Source organism: Simochromis diagramma, unplaced genomic scaffold (assembly GCF_900408965.1).
Source record: "Simochromis diagramma unplaced genomic scaffold, fSimDia1.1 OVJJ01000653.1, whole genome shotgun sequence".
Lineage (NCBI taxonomy): Eukaryota > Metazoa > Chordata > Actinopteri > Cichliformes > Cichlidae > Simochromis > Simochromis diagramma.
The window spans coordinates 72,289-88,063 of record NW_024387544.1 but is presented as its reverse complement, the minus strand read 5'-3'; the positions used below and the strand labels follow the sequence as shown (position 1 = coordinate 88,063).

At 43.3% G+C, this 15,775-nt stretch overlaps 1 protein-coding gene across 3 annotated transcripts in view; it reads right to left on the bottom strand.

The window, feature by feature from the left end:
* Positions 1-6,299: 6,299 nt before the first annotated feature.
* Positions 6,300-15,775, bottom strand: part of LOC120727419 (NACHT, LRR and PYD domains-containing protein 12-like) — a 48,798-nt gene continuing 39,322 nt past the window's right edge. For all 3 annotated transcript variants that reach the window (XM_040021652.1, XM_040021650.1, XM_040021651.1), the window contains 2 exons: positions 8,351-8,397; positions 6,300-8,202 (listed from right to left, as the gene is read on the bottom strand). In XM_040021652.1, coding sequence (XP_039877586.1) covers positions 7,652-8,202; positions 8,351-8,397 — 598 coding nt within the window. In that variant the 3' untranslated portion in view covers positions 6,300-7,651. The remainder of the gene's footprint in view (positions 8,203-8,350; positions 8,398-15,775) is intronic.

The following is a 15,775-nucleotide window of genomic DNA, read 5'->3' as shown; positions in this document are numbered from 1 at the left end:
CATTAATGGACAAAATGGAGGTCCTTATGCAGTGAAGACCACCATTGGTTGGGTTGTGAATGGACCCATAAGAAAAGAACTAAATGACTCAGAAAACAAAAAACCACATTTCTCAGTAAGCCGAATCTCTTTAGTGGAAGTTGAGAAGCTACTGGTCCAACAGTATAACATTGATTTTTCAGAACGTAATTATGATGACAAAGAGGAAATGTCACAAGAAGACAAACAGTTTCTACGTGCAGTAGAAAAGACAACGACCTTCGAAAATGGACACTATAACATTGGATTGCCATTAAGAATGAGAATCTTCAAATGCCAAACAACCATTGTGTTGCGGAGCAGCGGATAGCATGTTTGTTCAGGAAGTGTAAGAAGAATCCTCAGTTTTTTGAAGATTATAAGTGCTTCATGGAAAACATCATCACCAAGGGCTATGCAGTTCCAGTGCCAGACCACCAGTTGAGCCGTGACGACAACAGAGTGTTCTATATACCACACCATGGGGTGTATCACCCGAAGAAGAGAAAGTTGCGGGTCGTGTTCGACTGTACGGCTTCATACCAGGATATGTCTCTAAACAAGGAGTTACTGCAGGGACCGGATCTGACTAACACACTGGTGGGTGTTCTTTTAAGATTCCGTGAAGAGCCAGTAGCGCTGATGGCAGACATTGAATCAATGTTTTACCAAATCAATGTACCAGAAAGAGATGCTGATCTTCTTCGTTTTCTCTGGTGGCCAGATGGCAAGCTGGATGAGCCCATGAAGGAATATAGGATGATGGTGCACCTCTTTGGAGCTACTTCCTCACCAAGTGTCGCCTCACATAGAAAGCTGTAGTCCACGTCTGTGAATACCCATGTGTACACCTGTGTGCATACCTGTGTGGATCAGCATGCTTGCATTCCAGAGGTTTCTCCATGTAAAGATCTGCTAGGGAGTGTGGGGAGCCACAGCCCTGTCCTTTATGGTATCAAGCAGGTATGGAGGAGATCAAAACTCCAGACATCCAGAGGCCCCCAGAACACAAGACACCAAGGAAGACCCACAGAGGGGCAGCTGCGCCACTGTCCCAGTAAGAGCTAAGGAGAGTCCCAGATGAGGGCTCATTCAGCAGCCGCGGAGCCGAAGCCAGGGGGAGTTGCAGTGACGCGCCCGCGAGCTCCGCCGGCAGCCAGCTGTGCCTGAGTGACTGAGCCCCAGGCCGAGAGGCCGGGGGCACCCCACCTCCGAAATGGCCCTGAGCGAGCCCCAATAAGCGGCCGCCAAGGAGTGAGCCGGTGTGTACCCGGACGCCCACCCCCAAATACAAAGAACCACCAACGCACCGACACCTGAGGGAGTCCACCACCGGCAGGGGAAGTGGTGGTGGGTGGAGATAGGCCTCCAAACCTTGGAAGGCCCGAGATGTCCCCAGAGAGGTGGCGTCTGATACCCAACCTGACATATAGACACAGACATACAGGCACACACAGACACAAACATCCATTCCCACCCTCATGCTCTCATGTGCACTTACTCCACACTCAACCGACGTGGAGACAGACATAAAGAGACGCTGTATACACGATCACACTCCCCAAGCGTACTCTACAAACCGGGTCTAGGTACCCCCGCCCCTGGAGGGGGCAACCGCACCCAGACCCAGGTGGTGTTACCCTTTTCCCTGCGGTGGGGAGAGGCAGACCGCCCCGACTCCGCAGCAGCAGGGAAGCCCCACACCCCAGACCGCAGCCGGACGGCAAACTCCTCCTAGCCCCCCCGCTCCAGCAGGCCGCAGAGAATGGGGGTGAGAGAAGACTCCAAACCTCCCTCCACCCGCTCATTGTAGTGTTGATGCATGTTTGTTCTGAGGTGCAATTAAAACCCAGGAGGGCATGGAGCTACCTGCCAGAGAGCAGCAGGTAAGCGCATAGTCCCTCCTGTTAGCCCTCAATGTCTACGTGTATTTAAAATTGAGAGGTGGGCAACGATGCCAAGGGTGAAGTGTACACCCTGATGGTAACTTGGACTCCGTGTATTGTGCCCACCCCCAAGATCCTATATGTATGTGTAATGAGGGTGTGAGTAATGTGAATGTCTAAGTTGTGGGATAAAATTGAGGCAGAGGCAGCCAGAAGGGGACAGAGGGGGGGGGGGGGTAGCCTCCTCTGCACCCTGGTGACATACCCCTACTCCAAGGCCCTGCATGTGTGGGTGGTTGTGGTGGAGTGGGAAGAGGGAGCCAGCTGGAGATGGGGAGGGAAGGAAGGGAGGCAAGTGACCCCTCCCTGGGGCCAGCTCCCCCGCTGACCCCAGTAGGCACTCCCATACTCCGCAACCCGCCAGGGAAAAGGGGGCCCAGGCCCATCCAGACCGGGGCCCAGCGCAGCAGCACCCCCCGGCCCCACAGAGCCCGGGACAGTCCACCCAACCCCACCACAGAGAAAACTGCACCCACCCCACCATCCACTCGTCTTCCAGACTACATGAGACAATAGACACCCAGGCTGAGATCTTCTTCCACCTCTCCTGTATCTCCCCCTCCTGCAGAGAGTTCCTGAGGGGAGGAAAGCTCCTGCAAGGTGTGACAATCTCCCCCACCGGTTGAAGAGCCCCACAGGCGGCTCGACACACCGGCGGCACCCTGCTCCAGGGCCGGGCCCCCATGCACCCACCCGCCCACAACCCCGGCAACACACAAACCAGGACCCAAGCCCCCGAGGCCCGGCCCGGGCCCCAGCCCAGAGACGGAGCGCCCCCAGAACCTCACGCCCATCCCGGACCCACCCAGGGGCAGCAAGGCTACCAGGTCAGTAACCCACGTCCGTCAGCACAGACCCTCCCCTAGCCCCGCTGCACGCAGCCGCGAGGAAACAGTCACCTGAGAGCCAACAGAGCCCCTAACCGGACATGACCGCTACCCCGGGTTGAGCCCCCCAAGGAAGATGCCTCCGGGGAACCCCCCGACGCCCTAAGCCTGTCCCTACCCCCACACCAATCACAACAGTGAAGGCGGGACCAAACTATGACCCCCCACCCCCACTAGGTGATGGAGCTGATCAAAGGAGCCCAGAGCAATTGATCTGATGTGGTGGCAGAGGCTGTATCAAGACTAATGTAATCTAATAGATAATTTCTATATTGGTTAGAATTAAGATTATTTTTATTTTTCCAGTTCATGAGGACTGTTTTCTTGGCTATGCATAGGGCAGTGAAAACCAAGCGCTTGCGATCCTTAGCTCATCTCCATAGTGCTTCTGTAGCAACCGTCTGGCCTCACGGTAACCTTTGCTAGGAGTCATGTGTACACAACTGCGAATTAGCTCCTGTGGTTCGCCAGCAGTGAACTGTTCCAAAAAATACAGCTTATCTTGCTCGTTATCAGTCTTTTGCTCTACTGCATGTTCGAAGGCTCTTATGAAGGCCTTATACTGTAGTGCATCACCTTTAAAAACAGGAATGTCCTTTGATGGCAACTGAGCCAACTGCTGCTGTTTCACAAGTAACTCAGTGATTACATTCTGTTTCTGCATGACTGACAATAGATCATCACTTCTGTCAACGTGAGCATTAAGCCCATGAGTGGAGACTGTATGAGACAGTTGTGGTACCTGTGAGTTTTGCACTTGTGAATTAGCGTGACTACTCACATCAGCTTGTTGTGGGAGCATTATGCCAACTCTTTCCTTTTTAACTTCTCGACCTTGCGATCTTTGTATTGACACATAACTGCTAAGACCATCTTCAGATCTTTCATATTCTTTGAGCACCTTTAATTTTGCTTGACTTTCCGCTAATGCAGTCTCCAACTCTAACTCCTCCTTTTCCGCTTTGACTCTTGCTGTTTCCAGCTCAAGATGTTGCCTAATCCTGGCCAACTCCAACTCAAGTTCTCGCCTTTTCTTCAATGCTACGGCTCGTTCCAGCAAGGCTGCGTGTTCTGCCTCCTGTTTAGCACGAGTGGAGGAAACTCTAGATGTTGTAGATGCTCGGCTGACTTGAGACCCACGCAAGCTATGAACTGCATCCTTTCTAGCTCCAACCTGTGATGCGCTGTCATCTGGGTTAACAGCTTCTTCCAAGTCATTTGTAATGTGCTCCTGCTGCTCAGCTTCATTTGGAATCATATGCTTATGATCCTCTGCGATCCATTTCTTTGTTGTTTGCATAAACTCTCTTATAGATGTCATTTTGGGCTCAAACCAATTGTCCTGGTCAAATATTTTTTCTTCTTCAGACAAAAGGCTCTTAACCTGGTTATTGTGACCATGAAACTCATTCAGAGCCAATGCAAAGTCACTTTCCATTCTTTCTTTCACATTTTGAAGGTTCTGAGCATCACTCATCATTATCTTTATCTCCTTTATTTTGCCTGTGATTGTTCCTAATGTTCGTCTTCTTAAGGCAATCCATCTGTGTAATTTTTCTTCCAAAGCCTTCTCTGTTAACTTGCATGTTCTTCCCACCTCTCTTTCCTCCGCCATCTTATAAGTTGCAGGGGTTTATTGGCTCAAGTAGCATGCACTATTTGTCTTCTGCTTAGAATCTTTAATAGACATAGTGTAAACCATCTTCATAACATGCCAAAAACTCCACATAGACCGCATCAAATCTTGTTTTACAACATGCAGTCCCACAGACAAAGAAAGAAAAAAGAGATCGGGTTCAACGATAGCACGCAGTTAAGTTTCACTTTCGTTTTCCACCAGACTTAACAAGCCTCCAAAAAACGTCTTTTTCTTCTTACAGTACGAAGTAATAAGAGAGTTTGTTACCTTCTTCTAAAGAATAATCCAAAGAATTATCCGGTTCTGTGCCAGCATCCTTAAGCAGCGCCTTTTATCTTACATTCCGCTAGGCTGCGCCCTTCCGCCCGAGCGCCGTGCAGCCGATCCTCCACATATCGGTGAAGCTAGTTTTTTGACTTATGTAGCGGCGGCACTCCGTCCCTATTTCACTCTTCTGTACCGCCGTTAGGAGTCAGTCCGGCAACATGCATTGAAACGCGAGCTAGTCCAAGTATCCTTCTTGCAAACAATATGTTTATTGACACTTTTAGTTTACATGGCAAGACTCGGTCAAAAAACTGTGTTGCTTCCAGCTTATCCGACTCCCCAACTACGCAATAACAGTGTGCCGGAAGCCCAAAATACTAAAAAGCGCATTAAAATGTTGCACTTCTATATTCTATACATTTAACAAACAGTATTTTAAAATCAACTAGAATCATATTCTTAACATCAAACATATATATTTCTCCTCTAATCATTTTACCAGTACCAATAAAATTAACCTTTAATTGGCTCTTACAACACATATGCTTTCATGCTTTCAATTGTGTAATTTAAGTGATCTAGGTAGCTCTGTTTTGGAAGTTCAGTTAATGCTAGAAATGTGTTTTGGAATTTGTACATGTTTTGTCTCTACGGGCCACCGCATATATTTATATATAAACATACATAAATAAAACCACTTTTTTTTACATTAGTAATTCATTTTCTGCAAATTTTTATATTATTGTTAATAATAAATTAAATAAAGCAACAAAACAACCAAGAGCCGGTTCGGAGCCGAAAGAGCCAGCTCTTTTTAGTGAGCCGAGCTGAAAAAGCCGGTTATCCCATCACTAGAGGAAAATACTGTGTGTCTGATGGGGTGTTTTTATATAGGTGGACTTGGTTTTAGTTGGCCTCTGAGATGCAGATATAAAGATCAGGTTGTAATGAAAAAGGTGGAAAAACTATGGAGGTTCGGTTAGTCAGCAGAAAGTGTAATTGACAGATAAAAGAGCAGTTTATAATGAAAAAGGTGGAAAAAACCTTCGGAGGTTCAGTTGGACATGGTTTCAGTTGACCTCTGACATGGAGAGATAATGAAGTGTTTGTAATGAAAAAAGGTGTAAACTATGGAGGTTTAGTTGGGATGTGTGTGCTGGGATGCTCTTGATAAGGAAGCCTTTTTTATTGTTTTATGACTTGTTTTGCTGCCTGTTGGGAGCCTACCTGTAACCCACTATGTGTAATCATCGAGTCTTACTGTTACAGAGTGTGGCTACTAGATAATTATGGGTGCAAAAAAAGTGCAGGTATATTACTACTTCAGTTGTTTAAACAAATCTAGGAAAACGCTTGTTGCACAGTCAAGTTGGAGTAACAGAAAAAGAAGCAGAAGGTTTAGCAGGCAGAGGTTTTTAAATAGGAATCACTGAATTGAAACAAAGAGCTTGATTAGTGTGAAAGTTAACTGCACCCCCATCAGAGCTGTGATAAAGATTGAGTTTCTCCAAACATTAGGAACTAATGTCTGAACAACAATTATTCATGATTGATTCTTTATTAGTCTTTCTGTATAAAAGATCTTAGTGTCCAACATAAAGGCTGAAGCTGGACTCTCACACCACTCCAATGCTGCTGTTACACTGTCAACACACCACAACCATATTTTGGTCACTTCGCCACAACTCATTTCAGGACAGACTGTCAGAGGTTCACTGCCAACATTACTAACCATTACAATATGAAAAAACAAACACCCATAGAAAAAAAATAGAAGAAAAAAGCAAGTTTGTGCAATATTTGTGTCAGAAACATTTGTAACATGAACACAACACTGTGACAAAGAAACCAAGTTTATTGTGTAACAGAAATGACAAACACAAAGAAATGATTCATAAAAGCCAATGTTCATTATTTAGCTCATCGATTCAGCCAGTGGACAAACTCTTTAACCAAGCAACGTGATACAGAACATATTTGTTAGCAGAAGTATGAAAATGCGCAAGAAAAACCGACATACATGATAAATTGCACGAACGATACTTAGGGAGTAATAAAAACACACGAGTCTTCTGCCATTTTGGATGAATAAACACACCCCCAAGAGAGCACCAACTTTATTAACAGCTGCACACATGTAAATCACACATCAAACATAAACCCTCTGGCTGTTTCCATAATTGAGAGCATTTTCTTTCTTCGTATCAACAATATGCAATGCTATAGAACGTTTTCACATTTCTACGAACATTCAAACAAAGACATTACCAACATACTGAAGAATATTACTGTTGCAAATGTCTCTGTGAAAAACACAAGACTAGTTTCATATAGTCAATGCAGTGTCTGCTGTTTTTTTAGATAAGGCACATGCATTATGATCCAACAATACAATCAGATTCTGCTTAGAACTGCATTCAAAACCATTGATCCAATATTTTCAGCTTCTATGGCTGAAACATTTTCACATGATGAGCTTCCAACAATGAGTGAAACAGTAAGAGCATGTGGAGAGTTTGGAAACATCCCATTAAGAAAGAGAAATCAAACATTTGGATTCATTTTAATGAGCTCAGACTTGTTGAAAATGCAGAGGAGCTGTTGTGAACTGAGCTTCAGAGAAACACAACATACTGATATTCACTGTGAATCTTTGAGTGGAAAAAGACAGAAAAACAACATGTGGATCCAGGAATAATGGGAGCTTCCATCTTTAAAGGACTGAAGAGGAAGACCTTTACAAGGAATCATGTAGAAAAGTTTCAAACATCAACTGATTGAATCCATGAATCTGAAAACGTGTTTGTGAGTGAAAGAGACAGACATGTACAGACTGAACTATCTGTTCAACAGTCAGAGTGTTTCTGTAACAGGATACACTCTTTACACTCCACTCAGCACAGGGACACTGAGGCACCAGGAAACCTGAACCAAAACCCAGGATAAAGAGTTTGAGTGAATGTGGTGTGGAAGGTGTGGAGGTGGATCAGAGTGTCAGAGGAGACTCTGTAAAAGGACAGAGTGCCAGCAGGACAGTCCACATACACTGCTGCTCTGTTAGAGACAGAGGAGGAGGAGGAAGAGGAGGAGGAGGAGGAGGAGATGAATGTTTGTCTATAATTGTGCCAGACATAACGAGGCGCACCATCAGAGCAGTACAGACACCAGGACTGTTCATTGTGTCCAAACACACAGTCATTACTGCCTCCTTTCCTTCTGATTCTTCTGTAACTCACTGATATATAAACGTTTCCTCTCCACTCAACCTCCCAGTAACAGCGACCAGTCAGACCATTTCTACACAGCAGCTGAGGATAAACATCAAATCTGTCTGGATGATCAGGATATGACTGAACCTCCTCCACACGTGTCACCTTCCTGTTGTTGTCAGAAAGTTTGAGGTTTGTGTTCACTGTGTTTGTGTCGATTGTGAGTTGACAGGAATCTGATGGAGAGAACAAACACAATCCAGCTGCAGTTATTGATCCATCATCTGTTCATTGATTGACACTTTGATGATGACTCCTGACATGAAGAAGATGGTTGAATGTGTGCTGCTTTGTTTTCATGAATCCCATTAAAAACACACTTACACTTCCTCAGACCTGGTCTCAACCATCGGACTCCAGCAGGCTCCACCCTGAAAGGAGGAGGGGGGTCAGAGCAGCACAGTCACAGTGGATAAAACTACTGATGATTTGGACTGATCCTGGATCTGTCAGTAGAACACTGTATTGAATGAAATATGACTGACTCAAAGTGTGACCTTCATTATCTGTATATTCCTCTTCTGTTTAGCTGAAAAGGACAGCTCCCTGCCTTTGCTTTAAGCTGTCTTTTCTCATTTTGGTGTTTGTGTGGTTACTGTGGTTGCTGTACATGACCTCTGTCCTCTGAGATAGTACAGCGTTGTTTTCATGTGCCCCCCGAAACCCCTTCATGTTCTGATTTAACAGCCGATTTCTCCACATGCACACAGAGAAATTTCTGCCTCTGTCACACAAACACTGGACTGTATATTTGTTTCTGAATATTTCATGTTGAAACTATTCAACTATTACTGTATGTCCTCAGCAAACACTCTGATCTTCATGTTAGTGCACTGAATCGTTCTGCTGTCAGCTGACATCACTGGGAGTCACCTCTCAGTCTCCTTCTGTCCTCTGAAAGTCGGAAATTTCATTTCTCATGAAGATTACTTCCAGTATGAGTTATTGTCACATTACTGACAACTCAATCAAGAAAATCTGGGAAGTAGAAAATCATTAATTTTACAATATTTATTCTATTACATCAAAATAGAACAATAAATATTAATCTGTGACTGCTATTTGTTAGCATACAATGTTAAAAAATAATCAAATGAACAACAGCAGCTTCTCTGACTGTAGTAATAAAACCTTAAATATGTGAAGAAGGCAGGTAACACTCATCCTTGAATATTATATTTATATATAAGGTTTAACAGTTTTCTCAAATATTACATTTCAGTGCAAATTCAAGGTATAAATAGCTATTTCTTTTCATTTATACCTGTGCGACTGTCTAACAGTCAAATATCAATACACAGTGACCACTGTTTCAAAGTGTTAGGGTGCCTGGGTTGTTGACTCAGAGTTTATGTCTGTGAAGGTTTTCAGTCATCCAGGTTATCGTAGTCTAAGGAGCTTGGAAAGAAAAGCGTCTGGACTTCTTTAAGTTGCTTGAAGATATTTACCTCTACCTGATCACATGAACCAAGGTGTGAAAACGGGTGTAGGTCACAATAAGCCAGGGTTTTGGGTGAGCTCACTGTGAAACCTGGCCCCACCCTATCATACGATTTCCTGAGGTCAGATGGCCCAGGATGTGAGTGGGCATTAAGGCGTCTGGGAAGGGAACTCAAAACTGGATTATAGATGACAGACAGTTGGCGTCGTAAGCCACCACCTCTGTTCAAAGTTGGTCGCTCACAGTGGACATAAATGGCTTCTTTCACTACTCTTTCAAACCATTTTTCCTCTCTGTCCAAAATGTGAACATTGGCATCCTCGAAAGAGTGTCCTTTAGATGCAGATGGACTGCTGAGTCTTGTCCCGTGCAGGTAGCTCTTCTATAGAAGAGCCACCTCATGTGATTAGGTAGAGGATCATCAGGGGGTCCTTTTGTCCCTCTTTGGGGGTTACTCCCACTGGGTTTAAACCCTCTCCACCATTTGACCCTAGAACTGAAGAAGCTTCTCGGATCAGAGGTGAAACGTCTTCAAGCAAGGTAAAGAAGTCCAGACACTTTTCTTTCCAAGCTCCTTAGACAACCCAGAGTTGAGAGTTTTCATTATTATTGTACTTTGGTTTTTGCCTTTATTCGTCATTTGTAGTCTTTTGGTTTCTTTGTCAGAGTTTCACCTTATGGTTTCTGTTCTGTTCCATAGTTGCTGTATTTCTGTGTCAAGTCTGCCTCTGTGTTATGTTTCCCTTTTTTACTTTTAAGGTCCATGTCTTATGTTAATGTATCTGGTTTTGCTTCCCCGGTTTCGTTAGGCCTGATTTGCCCCAGCTGTGTTTCCCTCTTGTTACCCATTCCCTGATTGCTCCGTCTGCGTATTTAAGCCCTGTGTTTCTCTGTGTCCGTGTCGTGATCTCCCTTATCCACCGTCTTCTATGCTGTACGTTCAGCCTGCCGAGTTAGTTCATTTCTACTTCAGCCAGTTTTCTGTTTGCCATCCAGCATTGAAGCTGTATTTAAGTTCACCTTTTGTTTCCGTGAGTCTGCATTTTGGGTCATTTTCCTACATGCACACAGCTGTTTCATAACACAAAGCTTTAGTTATATTTAAGGGCAATGTTGTGGATAGGCGTAGCTTTGGGTCACGTGGTGTCGGTAACAGTAATAGTGATTGCTATATCACCTGTTCACGTCCCGAGGGAATTTTTGTGAATGAGTGGGTGATGGGGGAAGTCGACTTTTGCTGACCGCTCAAGCTTAGAATGTTTTAATCACTGTTTTTCTACGGATGTTAAGGATTTGATAACAAATAAAGGAGTTTTAACCTGGAACTTTGACTTACGTTTTAAACAGCGGGCGCGTCAACATTATTCCCCTATTCAGCTGCTCGGCGACTCAAAGGCTTGACAGTCGCCAATAGAATCAGAATCAGAATCAGAATCAGAAAGGGGTTTATTGCCAAATGTTGAGCAGGTTTACAACATTAGGAAATTGCTGCGGTGCTTCAGTGCAATAGGCAATATCCCAAAAATAAACTAAAAAGATTTGATCCCTGTATGTTTCAGATAAAATGGAAGACAAACTGATGCAGTAAATATTCTTTTACTGGATGAGAAAATTGTGTAATATCATTCACTTAAGATGTTCAAGATATCAGTGCATTAAGCAGACTGAGTCAGAGGGTCTAACAGGAGAGAGATGATACAGAAACATGACATCTTTATAAAAATACTGACACACTTTATGAATGTACAACTTTTCACAGCTCTTTGAACCTTTTGTTTAAATGAGCTGCATACTTTTTCCACTGAAACCAGCACAATCCCACTGATGAAAACAAATTTTTAACTAAATAAAATTTATCACAGCATGATCACGTCTGTTTTCTTACCACAGTTCATGGGCCAGATGTTTGGTCCCCTTAAATGCACTTACTTTAAATAGTGAACTGTCTGCTCAGTTTATCATAAAATGTTGAGTATGGCTTCACACTGCCAATCATACCCAGCTTCGGTAGAAAATTTAACTAACTAACCAAAGCTTGACCCAAGCCACATGTGTCTGGACTGACATAAAGGGCCCACCCAGGAGAGATACACCCTTCAAATCTGGGGAAAAGACGGATGCACTTGTGAGCCGCAACTGGAGCACCCTTCGAATTTGGACAGCCTTCGTCACCTCAGTGTGACATAATCGGCCTACAAATGCAGCCTCCCAGGGATGCTGCCTCTGAATGTGGACACATCCATTGTCATTCCCTCTCATTGCTAGATAACGGCAAGCTAGCAAGCTGCATGTGACGAATAAAGAACCTCGAACCTTGATTTTGGGCCATTATCAGGATTTACTGCTCCTCTTAGTACTATTAGCAGCTAATGCTATTTTGAGTCATTCAGCATTAGCTAATAATGCCTATACATTTTTTCCCTTGCTTTTCAGCCAGGTGAGCAGCTAATGCTATGTAGACTGCATTGCCCACTCAGGATTTTTGTGACCACAACCTAGTCTGACCAATTCTACATTCATTCATTGAAAAAAGCCATAATAAATATCTTCTCTTCGTACTTTTTATTTTATTTTGTCAAACAACCAAATGAGAATGAAATTTAAGAGTGAATTTAAAAATATCCTGTCACCAGTGTTGGTCAAGTTACTTGAAAAATGTAATCATTGACTAATTACTGATTACTTCCCCCCCAAAACTAATCCTGTTACTGATACCTGATGACTTATTTTCAAAAGTAATTTGTTACTTGTTGTTACTGATATTTAGTTACTTTTTAAAAACATGATACGCAACCTGAATAGGTAATAAAGAAATAGATCTTTCAGCCTAATTCTACTTTTTCTGCATAATCCATCATATAAAATGTTATCAAATGATAAAGTCTCCTTTTAAAACTTGTTTTCTTAGTTTTAATCTTTTAACTTTCTGCATTAAGCACAAATTAAAAATATGCAAAATTATCTGACTGGAAGAAATTTGTTTAACATTTAAACCCGTTTTCTGCATATTCCAGCATGTAAAATAAAATCGTTTTTTGTGTTTACACTCACTCTTTCAAATAGATGCAAGTAAAACACAGCAAAAAATAAATAAAATCAAAGACTCAGCAGTCCTGTTGCTCTATTTTCTCCTGTATAGCAGGAGTGGGGCAGGTGGAGGTTTGCTCTGGTCCAGGTGTGCCACAGTGGTCATGTCAGTGGAAGGATCTGGGGGTTACTCTGTGACTTTCACATTCCCCTGGCAGGGCGCTTGGTGCTTGCTCAGAAGTCTTCCCATGCAGTGTTCAGCGGACTGTAATGTTGTTGTCACTTTTTACAGAATCAATCTCAAAGCAAGGTCAGTACTTCCGTGCTTTAAACTCTGCATGGTTGTACTTTCTCCTTCACTTGATATATTATCCATTGTTGATCTGCACATAGCTGTGGCCACGAACATCACCTGCGCTTACGTCATTGTCATGAGACACTCACAAACAAAATCACGATTTAGTAATGCAGTAACAAAGCGTGCTTATGGGAAAGTAGCAGTAATCTAATTACCTTTTTTGCAATAGCAATCCCTTACTTTACTCAATACTTGAATAAAGTAATCGGATTACAGTAACGCGTTACTGCCCATCTCTCCCAGACACACAGAGTAACACTTAAAAACGGAGTCATACATTTATTAAGTCTAGGCTGGACTGCTGCAGGAAAACTCATGAAACATTTAACATCTGGTTGCAGTCAGTTGTGTACATCCACAGAGTACATCCATCAGCAGGTCAGCTGATCACAGCCTGTACACTAAGAAAATTTACTGGAGCTCTCAATAGAAATTATTGTGAGTTATGATTCTTTTCCCCACACTGAACCATTACATTTAATTTTAGGGTTCCTCACCTGCTTAATCTACTTTAACCCTTGACTATCCACATTTTCCTGTTTAGAGGCAAAGTCACCCTCTACAATTTAGCAACAGGAAATCAAATTTTTTTTTCTTTCTTTTTGAAGATGAGTACAATTAGAATTATAAATTAGACTAAAGTCTGTATTCCTATCTAATGATATTATATTATTATAGCACAAGGTGCAGTGAGCTTTGAACAAAAATAGGAGGTAGAAACAAGTTACTTTTCACTTTCTTACTTTGAGTACATTTCAAAGCCTTTACTTTTTTACTGATAGTATTGACAAACAGTCCAGGGTCAGCAAATTTGTATGAGCAGGATTGGAGAGCACAGAGTTACGAGCAAGAGCGGGAATCTGCTGCACCGCTGAGGTCTACATGTGCAGCCCACCTGAAGGCAACAGGCCACCTGTTTAGTGGCCCATTCAATGGGTTGTTCAATGGCCCATTCAATGGGTTGCTCAGTGGCCCATTCAAGTGGTCGTTCATGGGCACATTCAATGGGTCGTTTAGTGGCCGATTCAGTGGGTTGTTCAATGGCCCATTCAGTGGGATACCCATAGGCACCACACCAGGGCCTGTGCTGCTAAACCAACTGAGCCGCACCAGGGCCTGTGCTACCAGCTGGACCCATAGGCACCACGCCAGGGCATGTGCTGCTAGCATAAATCAACTGAGCTTCACCAGGGCCTGTACTGCTGGCTGGACCCATAGGCACCACACCAGGGCCTGTGCTGCTGGCTGGGGCCATCTGCACCGCACCAGGGCCTGTTCTGCTGTCTGGATCCATAGGCATCACACCAAGGCCTGTGCTGCCCGCTGGGGCTGTCTGCAGCACACCAGGGCCTTTGCTGCTGGATGAACCAACTGCATCTGTGTTGCTAGTGGAAGACATCAACACCACACCAAGGCCTGTGCTGCTCGAAAAGCTCATCTGTAATACATCGGGCGCTGTGCTGTTGATTGAAGCCTTTTACACCACATTGGTGAATGTGCTAGCAGAAGCCCTCTGCTAGCAAGCCACCAGGACCCCAACTTCTGGCTGGAGCTTTACTTGCCATCCTAGGTTTTTGCAGGCTATTTAATTCAGCATGAACAATCATTGTGTTTTGGATAATTGCTTTTTTTAATAACTTTACTTTGCTTATTGGCCGTGGGGGACTTTTGGACACTCAATTTTTCTAAGATGACAACATTTAACAGTGTCCCCATTCTGTGAGACATGGTTCCCAGATCTACATGCGTCACTGCTGCTATACATCCTGTACAATTTCCAATGTCTTTGGAACAGGACATTAATTTGTCATTTGAACTACAGAAAGATGTACCTCACCTTCAAAACCTTTTTGCTTTGTACAATTACAAAATTAGTTATGAAAAATCCTGCTTTGTTTCAACATTTCACAAGTCAAAATCAATAAGTACAAAGCAGAGACTTCTGATCGTCTTACTACTGCTCTTATCTGGTAATGTACAACCTAACCCAGGCCCTGAGCTGCAATGTAGTCAGACACCATCTGAATTTAAATCCTCACCTGGGCTGAAGATAGTTCATCTTAATGTGCGCAGTTTGTTACCCAAGATGGATATGATCAAGATCTGGGTTCAATCAACAGATGCAGATATTGTCCTCATTTCTGAAACTTGGTAGTCTAAATATATATCTGATGAACATGTTAGCATGGCTGGCTACAATATCTATCGCACCGATAGGCTTAAGAAAGGTGGTGGTGTTGCTGCTTATGTTAAGTCAAAATTTGATGCTACAATAGTTATATCAGAATCAATTTGCAAACAATTGGAATTTTTGCCTCTGAATGTGAATGTTGCAAAGGGTCTTTGCATAACAGTTGCCTGTTGCTATCGACCCCCTTCTGCCTCCACAGAAGCTCTGCATTCTTTAAACCTTTTGCTGTCCAGACTAAATTATGGTGAGCTTGTTCTAGCTGGTGACTTTAACTGGGATTGGCTCTAAACTGTTTCAGATGATTTTAAATCTTTTTGTGATTCTATCAATCTTACCCAGCTGGTCAATTTACCCACTCGGCCGAATCTCAAAAGCCCCGAAAAGTCTACCTTGATTGACTTGATTTTGACAAATATTCCTCATAAATTTTCATCTTTGGGTGTCTTTTGTAACAACTTAAGTGACCACTGTGTTGTTGCTGCTATTAGAAATACTAAAGTGGCCAAGTCACAACATCGTATTATTTTTAAAAGAACTCTTAAACATTTTAATGAACAAGCATTTTATCATGATTTGTCAAACTATGACTGCAAGAAAATAGGATTGATCCCTGATGTAGAATTAGCGTGGGCATTCTTTAGGGATGGGTTTATGCAAATTGTGAATAAACATGCTCCATTAAGAACATATAGAATAAAAGGTCGTGAAAACCCTTGGTTCTCCCCAGAGCTG